This window comes from Arachis ipaensis, chromosome B03 (genome assembly GCF_000816755.2).
Source record: "Arachis ipaensis cultivar K30076 chromosome B03, Araip1.1, whole genome shotgun sequence".
NCBI classification, from domain to species: Eukaryota; Viridiplantae; Streptophyta; class Magnoliopsida; order Fabales; family Fabaceae; genus Arachis; species Arachis ipaensis.
In genome coordinates, this window is record NC_029787.2 from 110533272 (window position 1) to 110549938 (window position 16667).

General features: G+C 37.8%; 1 protein-coding gene and 3 long non-coding RNA genes across 4 annotated transcripts; 3 read left to right on the top strand and 1 right to left on the bottom strand.

Moving 5' to 3' along the window:
• LOC107634607 lies at positions 248-5812 on the bottom strand. Its single transcript, XM_016338032.2, has 2 exons — positions 5518-5812; positions 248-625 (listed from the first exon to the last, which is right to left on the bottom strand). Exons 1-2 carry the CDS (start codon positions 5685-5687, stop codon positions 307-309), a joined length of 489 nt encoding a protein of 162 aa, XP_016193518.1. The 5' UTR covers positions 5688-5812; the 3' UTR covers positions 248-306.
• Positions 619-3348, top strand: LOC107634608. Its single transcript, XR_001619010.2, has 4 exons — positions 619-951; positions 1036-1125; positions 1237-1350; positions 3188-3348. It is a non-coding gene; the product is annotated as an uncharacterized LOC107634608 (long non-coding RNA).
• LOC107634610 lies at positions 5726-6301 on the top strand. Its single transcript, XR_001619011.2, has 3 exons — positions 5726-5843; positions 5928-6017; positions 6129-6301. It is a non-coding gene; the product is annotated as an uncharacterized LOC107634610 (long non-coding RNA).
• LOC110269791 lies at positions 13562-15725 on the top strand. The gene is made up of 4 exons (XR_002358551.1): positions 13562-14220; positions 14294-14811; positions 14904-15004; positions 15091-15725. It is a non-coding gene; the product is annotated as an uncharacterized LOC110269791 (long non-coding RNA).

The following is a 16667-nucleotide window of genomic DNA, read 5'->3' on the forward strand; positions in this document are numbered from 1 at the left end:
ATAAGTAATATTTTAAATATTAATATTGCTATTTTAGAAAAATGAAGAAATTAAGTATATTATTTCTAATTATTTGATTTAGACATTTTATTGAAAATAATTTGTGAGATTGGTGAGCAAATGGTATTTTCTATATATAATTAGTGTTGGATTTAACTTGGGTTTCAATTACTATATTATTCCCAATTTTAAGTAAAATTACCAAAATACCCTTAACCCTAAGTTTAAAAAAAATAATAATAATAATAAACCCTAATGCCCTATCCCTCAGCCGCCGAAACCCTAATCCTATTGCCTCTTCCAAAATCAGCGGCATTCATGCGATAGAACAGAGAGAGAAGTTGAGGAATCAGAGGGAACCGGGGAAGGGGAATCGGAGAAGAGGGACGGTGCGACGCCGGCGAGGTGAGTGACACAGAGGAGTGGGAGATGCGTCGCGGTTAGTGGGCCTCGCCGCCCGTGGCTGCTGTCATCCCCGACAATGGAAGAGCGAGAAGTGGGTGAACGCGAGGAGGGAGAGTGGGAGCTCGCGAGGGAGCTGCCGCCATCGAAACTGAGTTCGCCGTCGTCGTTGGAACCCGTCGCCACCAGCTTTGTTAGGTCTCTGCCTCCGAATCCATCCTTCCTGCCGCCACTGGAAGCACGAACAAAGAAGAGTCGCCTTCGTCGGAACCACCGCCGCCACTGCCAGCTTCCACCTCCATCGTGGTTGACTATGGATGAGAGTGGAGGAAATTACCTCTCTCTGCCGTTGAAATCCTCCGCCGCTGCTGCTTGCGTCTTGAGCTGCTGCATCAGCCACCGCGGCAGGTGTCGCTGTTGGAAAGAAGAGCTGCGCCTCTGTGTTCTGGCAACTGGGAGTGGTTCTATGACTTCCGGGACCACCGCCGAAGCTCCGGGCTGAGCCTCTGCCGCCAAGAACGTCTCTGCTGCCACCGGGTCCCGCCGATGGTAAGAATTTTAAGTTTGGTTACTGTTCTTTTGGATTTCGGAAAGAGTATTGACACTGCGTGGTTGTACAACTGCTATTATCAGAAATTCGGGCTGCCGCCGTTATTCAGAATTTATTAACGGAGCCGTTGCCGAGTCGTTTTGGAGTTGCGGCTGTTTCGTTTCGCTGATCTAGTGAGTATCTCTATTTCGAAAGCCTTGCGTTAGTACCTTGTTGTGCTTGGTTAATGAATATGAGTTTTGGTAACGTGGGATTGAGTCCTAATTGTTATGTGTTGCGATTAGAGTTGGTGAGATTGTTGAGAACGCAAGTGGAGACGAGTTGCTGGCTGCAGTTGGTTTTGGGTTGAGGCGAAGAGGACTCTGTGAGACTTTTGGACTATGGAATTGCGTTTTGAGGTAGGGACGCTTTCCGAAAACTATAGTTTATTATTGGAATTATTACATATGGGTACTGATGTGAGATATTGTGTATTTTGTGATTGTATCTGCCTTATGTATTATTTGATTGATTCGAATGACTATGGATGTTGGTTTGGCTGAATTGTTGTGTGGCTTGTGAAATGTAATGTTTGAAGTTGATTCTTTAAAGATTTGAAATGAGTTTAATCCGTTGAGGATTGGTTTGAATGGAGTCAATTATTTTGATGATGCGAAAGATAGAATACTTTTGAAATTCAGCCTAGGTTGCTTTAATTGATTTGGTTTGGATAAATGATTTATTGTTGAACAGATTCTTTAAAGCTTTAGAAATGATGAGTTAAATCGGTTGGTATTGAGTTAATTTTTGAAATGGTTTCCTTGAGATATGCCACTGAGGCGACTGTTGGATTTAGCTTGCTTTTGAATTGATTTCTGAATTCGAGCTGTTGAAAAGAAATGAGAAACGGTTTAGTTGGGACCCGAACCGGGTGGCAAAAGTCCAAGTTTTAGGGGAGGTGCTGCCGAAATTTCTATAAAATCCGAGTCTTTATTGAAATGTTGTCTGGAAAATGATGAGTTAAAGACTTCTACTATTTTATTTGAATTATCGAGAAAAGGATGATTCATGCTTTCGAAATGAATTAATAAAGAGGAAATTGTGATTTGGTCTTGCTTCTTAAGAAAGGCATTGTATCTCTTTCAGGAGAAGGTTATTTAGATGAAACTTGTGTTTTAAAGCTGTTTGGATGTGAAAAAGGTTTATGCCTTTGAATTTGACTTGGGGGTTTCAATTAAAGAAGTTTCAATGACTTTGAAAGAACCTGAATGTCTATTGACAAGTTTCATTTTGAAATGTTTTGAGAAAGGTTTTAAGTACTCTTTGAATTCTGAATTCTTGCAAGACTAAAACAATTTTGAACAGTCGAAATGCTTTAGAATTTATCATGGGGTTTGAAGCTGGTTTTACCTAGGAAAAGAAAACAGCTTTGAAAGAAGTAAATGATTACGTGACTCGGTTTGGCTTAGATCCTATTTTATTACTCAAATCAGAAAGCCAATGTTTTAATGATTTTAAATGAATTTGGCGAAATGAGTTATGTTATTCTCCCCTAAAGACTTGGGACTCTGCCGAGAAACTTTTGTTATAAAGTCCCATTGTTGGATGGGTGATTTTTGAATATCTCAAAGAGGCTTTTAACTTGCCATGATGATGGAAGTTTTGGAAAGAGGATGCCGAGAGTGGCATTATTTAAAAGGGGGATTTACCTTGAGTAAAAGTGGCTTATGAGCCTGAGATGATTTGAGAAATGAGATCATTAAAGCTAAGGCTGAAAAGAGTTGAAACTTGATTTCAAAGTGAAATGAATTGAGAAAATGATTTATGGCTTAAATGCCGACTTTATGAATTTAATGACGGATTGTGGTGATTGGTTGTTGGTTGGATTGTTTGGGCCTAGTGCCGTGGTTGGATTGTTTGGGCCTAAGGCCGTGGTTGGAATGAGATGAACTGATGGTTGATTTCGGTTTTGTGTTTCTGATTTGGAATAAATTAAGAAAGGATATTTTGGTTCAGCATAGATAAACCTTTTTGAAAGGCTTTTGAGTTTTTGAGAATTGAATAGTTCCTCTTTCATAAAAGATTTCCGACTTTACTTTTATTGTAAACCGCTGTTTTTGAAAAGAGGCATAAGACGGTTATTAATCACTGGTGCGGTTATCTTCACGTATCCTATTATAGTAATTCCCAAAAACCCTCTACTGAGAACCCTTTCGAGGATGATGTTCTCACCCCCTTACATTTTTCCCCTTTCAGGATATGGGCGCAGAAGTTACGAAGAGTTCATTTAGTTGTTGTTGATATGCTTTGTATTGTGTTGATTATGGTTTATTGTACCCTCACCTTTATCTTGATATAATCTGTAAGAGGGATACGGATTGTATTGGATTATGTCTGTAATATTATTTATATATATATTTGTATATATATACGCATGTACTCTTTATGAGTTTTGTTAGTTGTATGGTATTTATGGATGTATGTTATCGGATGAAAGTGTTGTTGGGAGCGATGTTGCGGTTTAAAGTTTTAAACAGGCTCATATTTTAGTATTAAATAGTATAAGAGTCGTCGTAATATCCGAGCTATCAGAGTCGCGCAGCCGGAAGTGTGAACTTTGGTAGTTAGGGTGTTACATTATGGTATCAGAGCAGTTCTTCCTGTAGAGCCTGAGGAATGGACTGACTATGCTTCGGTTGCATACTGTGAGCGTTTGTCATGTATTAGGTCTTGTCGAATGACGAGAATTAGAGCTTTATGCACATGACGGTCTATTGATTAACGATGTTAGTCTTGCATTGCATAATTCCTGATATTAAGTTCGGCCGGCTTAATACTAGTGAATTATGTATATGAAAGCACTGATGGGTTATCATAGATGATATACGAGTTTCGAGTAAAGCGAATCGCGGGCTTTGGGGGAACGTTAGAAACTTTTTCTCGAGGCTATTCAGTTGTGTGTCTTGAATTCTGTTCGAGTCGACCTGTTCTTTTATATCCTAACTTGAAGTTCTTGTTTGGTACTCCTCTTGAAAAGTAATTTGATGTTTCCACTCTATTCCTCTATTCATATGCATTCTTGAATGATCTTAAGTGCATATGCTTGTTTAGAATCCTTGATGCATCTGTCTTCCTCTGTTTGAGTTCTTCTTGATTCAAGTATTTTTTTTATATAGTCTTGAACTTGTCTTAAAGTGCTGTGACTTTTAACTCTGGGTTCCGAGTTCATTCTTAGAGAACTTGTTGATTCAGTTTTCCTCTTATTTGACAGTGATTACAGCTAATTTTGGGATTTTTATAAAAATTGTTGTTGATTAGATATACACTTATCTATATGTGGAACTTTGAAGATTTCTTATACAGTTTAACAACTATTTATTTCTAATGCCTCGCCTGTACCTTTACTGGTTTATAGAACTGCACCTACTTAAAATACAAATTGACTTTCTAGTAATTTTACTATAGTTCCAATGGACATCTTTATTTGATTGTGTATTTGGATATTTTCCGAAATACTGGAAAGAAAGGATTTTTCGCTTATATTCCGGTTGAGTTTCGTTTGATAAGCTTTACTTAACTATTTTGAATTGAGTTTGGTTTAGCATACTACATGGTTTATGCCATTGTTGTTCTTTTGAAAATGTTGGATTCATAGCTTTCTTCTTATGAACAGACTGGTTCCTTCTTAAGCTTTTCACCTCTATGAATGTCATACGTGATTCTGTTTTTAACTAATCTTTTACATCTTGTGAACATTACCATTGATCTTGGTTTGTCCCCTCTTGTGAATCTCATCCTTATGTGGGTCAGTTTGATTCATTTCAAGATAGTGCATTGTTTATTCTCCCATTATCTCTACAAGAGTTTTTAGTTAAAGATTTATCATTGAAAAATTACAAATGATTGAGTTGTCTTTTTCTATGACTTTTGTATTCTTTTGGATCAATTTAAAACTTGTTTGATGTTTCATGTCTAGTGGATCTTGTTTGAACTACTTTAAATTAAGATCCTTTCTTGCAAGGCTTGAATCCTTTTTAGTACATCTTAAACTTCTTGAATGTTCTTCCGAGATGGTGATTTCAAGAACGCTTTTGGAGTCTTGTTTTGAACCTTTTAAAGAAGTTTCGAATTCTCTTTGATGAAATATTAAACGGAATTTATTTTCTGTTGTTTGATTGAGATTAAAACCATTGTCCAATTTTGACGAAATTAATTTAAATTTGGCATGCGCCCTTTTAAATGAAGTTTTGGAAAGCTCCCTTGTTTAGTGGAAATTGGTTCGTTTGTAATGCGCCACTTATTTCCTTTACCAAATTGTAAGCAAATTTTTACTTCGGAGTTTCTTTTTTAAAAAGAGTTTAACTTCCTCTTTCGTACTTGTTATGAATATTATACACGCTTGTTTGAATACGAAATTTTAAGAATTTTGAACAAGCATTTGATTACTTCCGAGGTTTTATGAACTGCTTTTGGTTTGGTTGTGCACCTAACTATCTTTCTAAAATATTTGAGGAAATATTTTAGCTATTAGCCAAAGTTGTGTGCATTTGTTTTTGGAACTCTACAAAATCTACTTCAACATGAACCTGCCGCCACTGGAAGCACGAACAAAGAAGAGTCGCCTTCGTCGGAACCACCGCCGCCACTGCCAGCTTCCACCTCCATCGTGGTTGACTATGGATGAGAGTGGAGGAAATTGCCTCTCTCTGCCGTTGAAATCCTCCGCCGCTGCTGCTTGCGTCTTGAGCTGCTGCATCAGCCACCGCGGCAGGTGTCACTGTTGGAAAGAAGAGCTGCGCCTCTGTGTTCTGGCAACTGGGAGTGGTTCTATGACTTCAGGGACCACCGCCGAAGCTCCGGGCTGAGCCTCTGCCGCCAAGAACGTCTCTGCTGCCACCGGGTCCCGCCGATGGTAAGAATTTTAAGTTTGGTTACTGTTCTTTTGGATTTCGGAAAGAGTATTGACACTGCGTGGTTGTACAACTGCTATTATCAGAAATTCGGGCTGCCGCCGTTATTCAGAATTTATTAACGGGGCCGCTGCCGAGTCGTTTTAGAGTTGCGGCTGTTTCGTTTCGCTGATCTAGTGAGTATCTCTATTTCGAAAGCCTTGCGTTAGTACCTTGTTGTGCTTGGTTAATGAATATGAGTTTTGGTAACGTGGGGTCGAGTCCTAATTGTTATGTGTTGCGATTAGAGTTGGTGAGATTGTTGAGAACGCAAGTGGAGACGAGTTGCTGGCTGCAGTTGGTTTTGGGTTGAGGCGAAGAGGACTCTGTGAGACTTTTGGACTATGGAATTATGTTTTGAGGTAGGGGCGCTTTCTGAAAACTATAGTTTATTATTGGAATTATTACATATGGGTACTGATGTGAGATATTGTGTATTTTGTGATTGTATCTGCCTTATGTATTATTTGATTGATTCGAATGACTATAGATGTTGGTTTGGCTGAATTGTTGTGTGGCTTGTGAAATGTAATGTTTAAAGTTGATTCTTTAAAGATTTGAAATGAGTTTAATCCGTTGAGGATTGGTTTGAATGGAGTCAATTATTTTGATGATGCGAAAGATAGAATACTTTTGAAATTCAGCCTGGGTTGCTTTAATTGATTTGGTTTGGATAAATGATTTATTGTTGAACCGATTCTTTAAAGCTTTAGAAATGATGAGTTAAATCGGTTGGTATTGAGTTAATTTTTGAAATGGTTTCCTTGAGATATGCCACTGAGGCGACTGTTGGATTTAGCTTGCTTTTGAATTGATTTCTGGATTCGAGCTGTTGAAAAGGAATGAGAAACGGTTTAGTTGGGACCCGAACCGGGTGGCAAAAGTCCAAGTTTTAGGGGAGGTGCTGCCGAAATTTCTATAAAATCCGAGTCTTTATTGAAATGTTGTCTGGAAAATGATGAGTTAAAGACTTCTACTATTTTATTTGAATTATCGAGAAAAGGATGATTCATGCTTTCGAAATGAATTAATAAAGAGGAAATTGTGATTTAGTCTTGCTTCTTAAGAAAGGCATTGTATCTCTTTCAGGAGAAGGTTATTTAGATGAAACTTGTGTTTTAAAGCTATTTGGATGTGAAAAGGGTTTATTCCTTTGAATTTGACTTGGGGGTTTCAATTAAAGAAGTTTCAATGACTTTGAAAGAACCTGAATGTCTATTGACAAGTTTCATTTGAAATGTTTTGAGAAAGGTTTTAAGTACTCTTTGAATTCTGAATTCTTGCAAGACTAAAACAATTTTGAACAGTCGAAATGCTTTAGAATTTATCATGGGGGTTGAAGCTGGTTTTACCTAGGAAAAGGAAACGGCTTTGAAAGAAGTAAACGATTACGTGACTCGGTTTGGCTTAGATCCTATTTTATTACTCAAATCGGAAAGCCAATGTTTTAATGATTTTAAATGAATTTGGCGAAATGAGTTATGTTATTCTCTCCTAAAGACTTGGGACTCTGCCGAGAAACTTTTGTTATAAAGTCCCATTGTTGGATGGGTGATTTTTGAATATCTCAAAGAGGCTTTTAACTTGCCATGATGATGGAAGTTTTGGAAAGAGGATGCCGAGAGTGGCATTATTTAAAAGGGGAATTTACCTTGAGTAAAAGTGGCTTATGAGCCAGAGATGATTTGAGAAATGAGATCATTAAAGCCAAGGCTGAAAAGAGTTGAAACTTGATTTCAAAGTGAAATGAATTGAGAAAATGATTTATGGCTTAAATGCTGATTTCATGAATTTGATGATTTTGAATGTGGAAGTGCTGTTTTGTTGAGAGCCAGAATGGCTGTGTATGTTTATACATATTGATTGGTTCTGGATTGAACCGTGAGCCGGAATGGCTGTATATGATTTATCAATATTGGCTGGTTCTGGATTGAACCGTGAGCCGGATGGCTAAGGTGGATGTTGATCCATGGCTGAGAATGAATGCATATATGCTGAGATATTGATAATTGTGATTTTGCACTTCCACTATCTGAGATACGAGTTTCCCTGGGTAGTAGCAGTGGCTAGCCACCACGTGCTCCAGGTTGAGACTTGATACTCTGTTGACCCTATGTCGTAAGTGTGGCCGGGCACTGTGAAAGGCCCGGATGAGCTCGCCCCCATAAATATTCACCAGTGATGGTGATGGATAAATATTCACCAGTGAGGGTGATGCATATGGATCATGATTATGATCAAGTTTATGATGAGTATAACACGAGTTGGGGATGCACGATAGAGGGACAGTCCAATGGTTAGCTACCAGGACTTGTCGGGTTGGCTCTATAACCAACAGATGATATCATCAGCCACTAGGGACAATTTAAAGTTTTAAACAGGCTCATATTTTAGTATTAAATGGTATAAGAGTCGTTGTAATATCCGAGCTATCAGAATCGCGCAGCCGGAAGTGTGAACTTTGGTAGTTAGGGTGTTACACAAGGGTTCGGTCTCAACGAATAAGGGGCGTGAAAACGAAGAAGCATGGTCAGCGCTTGCGTGTCGAGCTTATCCACGATTAACCACAGTTAGTTACTCGAGGTTAAAAACACAGTAGAGAGGCGTGAAAGGCTGAGATAGTCTCGGCCCAGAGGCTGAGAAGGAGAGACAAGTTACTTGGGTGGCAAGTAAAAAGATTTTGGGTCTCTAAGAGTCGTTTGCTGAATTTAGTCAAAAATTCGGTTCGTAGTAAACTTTACCGTGTGGTGAAATAATTAATGGCTAATATGTATTTTTAAAAGAGTAAATCATGAATGGATGGCTAATATAAATCTTGAGGCACATATAGTTGAGTAGAAATTATTTTGACCACTGATTCCGAGATTTTTGGTTATTAGAGTTTTTCTCGACGCACGCAAAACCGTCACTAAAAGTGAATTTCCGGCTCAAAAAGTCTCTAGTGAGGAAAATAAACTAATGGTAAGCTAATATTTATTATTTACTAGTCAAATTTGACTTAGGGGGATTAATTACCCTCGTAAAGTCAATTTTGACCATATTAATGGCCCTTTTTTAATTTTTATTTTTTTTTCTTTTTTTCTTAGTTTTCTCTTTTTTTTCTTTAATTTTTGTTTTTTTTTTTTTACCATTGGACCAATCTCACTATTTATTATTGGGATGTGGTTCAAAATTTTACAAAATAAATTTTAAAATAGCCAGAAAAGTCTGTTTACCGAAAAACCAGGTTCTTACAGAGAAAGAGATTCCCGCATGAAAAATGGATTAAGCCTCACGTTGCAACCAAGTGCAAGGATAAGAACCCACATGTAGATATTGCCGAACCATCGACTCTACCTTCAACATCATTAACTGCACCTTAACCATCTATCCACCAATAATTGATTGAGCTCATTAAGAAGATAGACTGGCAAGGTCAAAAGATTGAGCAGATTGAGCGACACATCAAGCGCTGTTATGACTACTTGAAGAAGCTCATTAGTTGTACCCACCCACCTATGGAGGGGCCCGACACTCCGGAGTCCACTTCGGATCATGGCGAAGAAAGCAATCAAGAGGTGGACATGGAGGCGCCCTTGTCCCACCATCCTATGGCTATTGGAAGTGGCGAGTCCGAACCACTTTTGCTCATCACAGATGGCACGAAAGACCGTTCAAATTTTTAAGTGTGGAAAAGTTGGTGACCGACTTCCATAGGTAATAACCCCTCTCTCCAACACCTAGATCTTAATTTTTTTTGTTAGTTAGGATAATTTGCATTTTGTAGTTATTTGTTTCCATTTAAGTACTTTTTGCATGGTAGTTGTTTGTAGATATATCTAGAGCTTTGTATATATTTTACCTATCCTTGTTAAGTGATTGGATGCATATGAATTAAATGAATTGTTTTTCATCCAACCACTTCTTACTATGACTACTTAGTTAAAGTGATGATTTCTTTTTCAAGAAAATTGTTTTAGGGCATTCCACTAATTGGAGCTAAATTTTTGTTGAACTTTTTTGAAGAAATTAATTTTGGAACATGGTTTTAGAGCTAAAATACATAAACCTAGTAAGATTTTGAGCCTAGTTGATTGGTTGCATCTTTTCAACCAACATTTTGTCGGTGTGTGTTGATCTCTCTAAGATTGTGATCTTTGACTTGTTTGATTCTATATATCCATTGTTTAATATATGAATACATTTATGTCATTGAGGTCCTTGTTCATTAAAGCTCACATACCCAAATTGGCCTTACCCTTTTATCAACCCTTGTAAACCAATGTTGAGCCTATTTAACCCCTTTTGTTCTTTATAATAGCATATCACTAACTCTAAGTAAAAAATAATAAATGTACTTAATTTGAATCTTTAGTTAACTTAGATTAGTGAGAGTGTGCATGATTTAAGTATAGGAAAATTGGAATTGGGAACATTGGTTAGGTGAATTGGGTATTTCATGATTCTTGAAAACTTTTGGAAAATTTAGGTACATATTCATGCATTCACTACTTAAACTATATGCATTAATATCTTGTGTATATATTGCTTTAAAAAAATAAATATAAAAAGAAAAAGGAAAGAAAAAGAGAAAAAGGAAGCAATAAAAAAGGGACAAATTGTCCCAAAGTAAAGTAGTGATGACAATGCATATGTGTAGTACTTAAAATGGGATGCATGAGTATGTAGAAAAGGATAGATAATGGGTAGTTAGGCTTTACATTATAGTTACATGGATTATCTTAAGTTAGGTGGGAAGTTTAGGTTAATCAAAGATTCAAATTCTAGTCCACTTGACCAAATATAATCCTACCTTGACCCTAACCCCATTACAACCCTTGGAAGACCTCTTGATATGTGTATCCATGCATTGAACATATGTTAATTTGTAGAAGAAGAACAAGCCTTAGAAAGCAAGATTAGATGAGAATTGACCCTCAAACACTAGAGAGATTAGAGTGCAAACACTTCCAGTGAGGGTTCAATGCTCAATCCTATGTTCCCCGCTTTCACGAGCTTTCATCTTGAAAGTTTATTCACACTTCATTTTGAAATTTGAATTAGTGGAATTTGTTGATCATCATAATATTTTAGCCCTATGTGTTCATATATTCTCTTGGAGATTGATTTACTCTAACCAAGTAAGTAGAAGCATTTGATTTACTCTAGCCATAAGTCTTCCCAATCCTTATGTTCTTTGGTATTCTAATCTTTAGCATGAGGATATGCTATTGTTTAAGTGTGGGGAGGTTGATAAACCTTAATTTTAGGGTTTATCTTATGTTGAATTTGGTGGGTTTCATCAATTCTTTTCACACTTATTCATATAAATTGTATGCTTTTATGATTTCTTCCTAATTATGCTTTATAGTTGAAAACATGCTTTCAAGACCTTAAAAATGCTCATTTTTAATCCTCTCCTATTACCATTCGATGCCGTGATGCGTTTGTTAAGTGATTTCAGGATCTATAGGGCAAGAATGACTTAGAGGATGGAAAGGAAGCATGCAAAGTGGAGAATTCATAAAGAAATAAAGATTTGGTGGAATTCATAGCCACGTGGAAACATAAAAGATAAACATCACAAAATGCAATAAAAGTAAACATAAAAGAATTGAGTGAATATATACCCATCAATAGTGGAGTTACCTAGAGTGCAATTAAAGTAAACATCACAAAATGCAAGAATTAAAAAAACCCATAACTATCATAAGCAAGAAATCAACAATAGCAATAAAGATAAACATAAAAGAAGACATGGAAACATAAAATTGTATTAGAAGAAATCAAGATCCAACAATGGTTCATCAACATAAAAGAGAGTAAAATAAAAAATTAACAAGAGAAGTGACTAAACTAAAATGCTAGAACAAATAAAATTAAAGAAAAACTAAAATGAAACAAGTCAAACAACATTAAAATCTAGATAAAAAAGGAAATGGAAATAAGAACCCTAAATCTAGAGAGAGGAGAGAGTCTCTCTCTCTAGAATTCTACCCTAAAACATAATGAAAACTCCACTATGACTACTTGGTTCATTCCCCCTTCAATTCCTGGTTCAATAGCATTAGAAATGGGTTGGATTGGGCCCAAATGCTTCAGAAATCGCTGGTCACGTGTTGCCTTTAAGTGAGTCATGCTGATCCTGCGACGCGCACAAATGGGCGACGCGTGCGCATCGTCTAACTGCAAGAAAACTATGGCAAATTGCGTATTATTTTGAAGCCCCGGATGTTAGCTTTCCAACACAACTAGAACCGCCTCATTTGGACCTCTGTAGCTCAAGTTATGATCGATTTAGTACAAAGAGGTCAGGATTGACAGCTTAGCAATTCCTTCATTTCTTCATGAGTTCTCCATTTTTGCATGCTTTTTCTTCATTCCTTCAACCCAATCTTTGCCTTCTAATCCTGAAATCACTTAACAAACATATCAAGGCATTGAATGGAATTAAAGTGAAATAAAATTAGCGATTTAAAGGCCTAAAAAATATGTTTTTACTCTTAAGTACAAATTAGGAGAAATTCACAAAACCATACTATTTTATTGAATAAATGTGAGAAAAGTTGATAAAATCCCCTAAAATCAACACAAGATAAACCACAAAATTGGGGTTTATCAATGGGTTTACCGACAGTTTTGATGTAGAACTCGTTTGCTCAAATCGTTACTGGCGGATTCCAGATTCCGATGGTAAAGTCGTTGGTAATACTTGGAGGGAAATCAGGGGAAATAAGTATGAAATGTAGCGTGGGATTTACCATCGGAACAATCCGCCGGTAAACCCATTTTAGTGAAACGCTGCATTTTGGTCGCCCACAATGAGTTACCAGCGGATTTATCCGCCTATAAATCTGACGATAACGAGACCTAAAATTCAAAGTGTGAACCCCTCTCTCCCTTCAATTCGAAACCACTCTCTCTCTCTAACCTATCTTCTCCCTTTCTCTCTCTAGCCACCTCTGAACCCCGCCATGCTGTCAGCCTCAGTGCCGCTGACAACGATAACACCTCCCTTCTCTCCTTGCACCTCCCGTTTACCACGACGTCTCGATTGCAGCTGACGTTACAAACCCTAGTCTCCGTTACAGCGCCGCTCTTCTCACCACCAACGAGTACTGTTCTTCGCATCGACAGCTTCTTCCTCTCATCCAACACACTTCGTCCAACGCCAGGTTTGTCGTCCTCTACTAGGTCCAGGTAAGAATCTGATTTGGTATTTTTTATAATATTTTTTATTATTTTTATTCCCTTTTGACATTGGTTCATATGGTAGTATATATTTATTCATATATTGTAGGTTTCTTAAGAGAATTTTATGAATTTGCCAACACTTGCTGTAATAGTTTATACTAAAGGTTAGATAGATGGATTTAGTTTATTTACCATGTGGTTGAAGATTTGTTTTTTACTACATATATTAACACGGATACATATTACTTCTCATTAGAAATCTTTGCAAGCTTCTCTTCAGTTAACATGTAAATTTCATATTTTTTATGTAGTTTTTTTATCTCACTTGCAGTAACTTAGTGATGTTAATGTTAAGTTTCGTCCTACAACCTACCATGACTTGTTCTAATAAAAATTTGTGACATTCTAGATTGGCTATGAATTTGTGACATTACATATTATTTCATTATATAGTGAATTATTTCTTGATTTTCTTTTTTTGAGTTGTGTTATATAGATACTTAGAGTGTGAACTACTGTAGACTCATATTTTACTTATTGATAGATATAAAATTTACGTAGCATTTAGATTTCATACAATATTTAGATTCATATGATACTCTAATAAGGTGACGATTTTACTTTAGCGTGTTGTGAATAAAGATGTTTTGTTGATTTAATTCTTATGAAATTAGTTGACTGTTGATTGATACTGTGGATTGAGATTGGTTGGATTTGTGAAAATCATAAAGGTAAATATATGTCCAATTTAAGGGAAGGTTATGTCCAATTTTTTCGGGGAGTTTTGTTGACCGATTCGTGTAGTATATATGCTGATTAGTATTAATAATATATTCTCTTTATAGGTATGATGAGCGTAGCAGAGGTAGATCGAGTGGGTCTCATGGTCGTGGTAGAGCGAAGGTTTCCACCGAATCTCAAGGACTGTTCAGTCATCGCCCTCTACCCCCGACTACCCCATCGACCCTTGTGACGTCACAGGTGGGTCCAGCGGACCAGCAGTTCATCATGGTCCTAAACTCGAACTATGTGCCTCCTTCTACAACACCCCTCTGCCGATCCAGTGATAGATACCGCAGTGGGTGATTCCTCCAGTGCCCCCAAGCAAGATGCCCCACCACCACCGCCTGTCATTCGGCTGAGGATTTGGCCCGATGGCATGCAGGCGTGAGTACAATTTTTTAATCTTAAGTTTATATGTTTATATGTATTTGTCAATGTTAGGTTTCTTCTCTGATAGGTTTACACTAAACAACAATGCTTGCACATAGGAGATCTCTGAAGTTATTAAGTCAATGTACGACCACCTGTGGCCCAGGTATACACAGATCCTGGATAAGACCAGAGAGCGATGGTTTCAGAAGTGGGTGGTAAAAACCCAATAATGTTGAATTAATTAACTATATTTGAACTGTATTTTATCCTGACTAACTAATGTTGTTGAATCAATTTGTGCCGCTAAATCAATTTGTGCCGTTGAAATTCATATGGGATGCGAAACATAATCTCATGATCAGAAAGATCTATGACCACCAAGCAGTTAAACAGATTCAGTAGATGATGAGCGTCGTTCGTCAGAGGCGTAACCACCTAATGACCTAAATCCATCCAGCCATCAAGAAGGAATTGGAGGCCTATTTTAGAGATGATGAGGGTTTCAAGCATCGCCGTCTAACAAACGTCGCTAACAGGGCTTCTCCCAGGTCGTCGAAGTATACGGATGGATCGATGACCTTCATAAAGATGAAGAGCAGACTGGTAACTAGTTTGATAATGTTTAATTTTTTAGTAGTTACTTGAATTAGTTGTTTAATTTATTGATTTATTTTATCGGTTGATATAATTCGTAGTCTAAGTCGTTGGATTGTGAGGCGACACTGGCGGAGACCTTCAAGTATACACATACTTTGAAGGCCAACAAGGATATTGATGCGCAGTCTACGCCTATTATGTGAGTTTCAATTAATCCTATGTTTTAAATTTTATTTGGTTCAAAGTCAATTGACTCTTATCCTAATCACATTGTGTGTGACACAGGAGGATTACAGGCAGAGGTTGGAGGCTGCAACCCAGCAGTCTCAGCCGCCTATGCAAATGACGAAGCTGGCTCCGAGACCTCAGTGGTAGATTTTGATAAGGTTTGGCGCGAGACCACCTCTGAATCCCACAAGAATCGCTGCTTCAGGTTGGAGTTGTTCTTCGCAAGTGGTCTCTGCTCCTCCGTATTGGTGATTTTTTCTGCCTCTGCATCTGTCTCTGCCTCTGCCACCAGCCCTGTCATTCCCCAGGAAGTTATCGACTTGAGGGAGGAGGTGCAGAAGCTATCACATAAGCTTTATTAACAAGCGGAGCAGTCTGAGCAGAAGTACAATGACCATCTTGTACGCGTGGGAGGAGTCGTTTCCATCAGCTCGAAACTAACGGAGAAGCTGGAGCAGCTAAATTGTTTGCGAGAGCAGTTGGAAATGTACAACCAGCAGCGGCACACTGGAGGCAGCGGAGCTACTGGTTTCTGCGGCAATGCTACTGATGGGCACCGACGTCAGCACCTACTCCGCCGCCTCCACAGGGGGACCTCGACGACGGTGATGGTTACCGGGATCTGTAGGGTTTAGGGATTTTTTTTTTTGTTTGTCTACTTCATTGTATTCTACTTCTGTGATATTTTATTATATTCAGACCATTTATTTTTACTAAAATAGTTTGTTCATTTCTGAAAATTTTAGATTTTTTTCCTAACAATTTTGTTAACAAGAGCTTTAATTTGACTACTAATTGTGGCTTAACTGTGCCAGAAAGAAAAAAAAACTACCTTAAGATTTATTGGTGGAAAAATCCGACTGTAACTTAGTGCCTAAACACGTGAAATGGCACTAAAGTTATCGTCATATTAATCCAACGGTAATCATCAACTCAGTTTTGACAAATCCATTGAAAAAACTGACGTAAAATTCGCTAGTAATTAGCGTCGGACGAAAATAATCTGTGGGTAAACAGTTTCCGGTGCCATTTATACCGTCAGCTTCAGCACAACGGTAAATCCAACCATAAACTGATTACCAGTAGATTTATTTGCTTAATCTGACGGTAAATCCGACAGTACCTAGCATTTTTCTTATAATGTCAAGCCAAGCCTTAAGCTTTTAGCACTCCTTCTTTATGCGTTGGTAGCACAAATTGCGAATCACACTTTTCACAACTCGTACCACTAACCAGCAAGTGCACTGGGTCGTCCAAGTAATACCTTACGTGAGTAAGGGTCGAATCCCACAGAGATTGTTGGTTTGAAGCAATCTATGGTTATCTTGTAAATCTTAATCAGGAAGTCAATTATGTTTATCAGTTGGATTATGAATAACCAGTAGAGCATAAATGAAAAGTTACTTGTTGTGTAGTAATGGAGAATATGTTGGAGTTTTGGAGATGCTTTGTCTTCTGAATCTCTGCTTTCCTCTGTCTTCTGATTCACGCACGCACGTCCTCCTATGGCAAGCTGTGTGTTGGTGGATCACCGTTGTCAATGGCTACCTTCCATCCTTCCAGTGAAAACTACGCTCACGCGCTCTGTCACAGCAAGGCTAATCACCGGTTGGTTCTCGATCCGGTTGGAATAG

Coding starts and splice junctions, on each gene's coding strand:
- LOC107634607 (XM_016338032.2), bottom strand. CDS start 5,687: ATGCAGCAGCTCAAGACGCAAGCAGCAGCGGCGGAGGATTTCAACGGC. Junction 626..5,517: donor CGTGCTTCCAGTGGCGGCAG/GTTCATGTTGAA, acceptor CAGTGGCGGCAG/GAAGGATGGATTCGGAGGCA.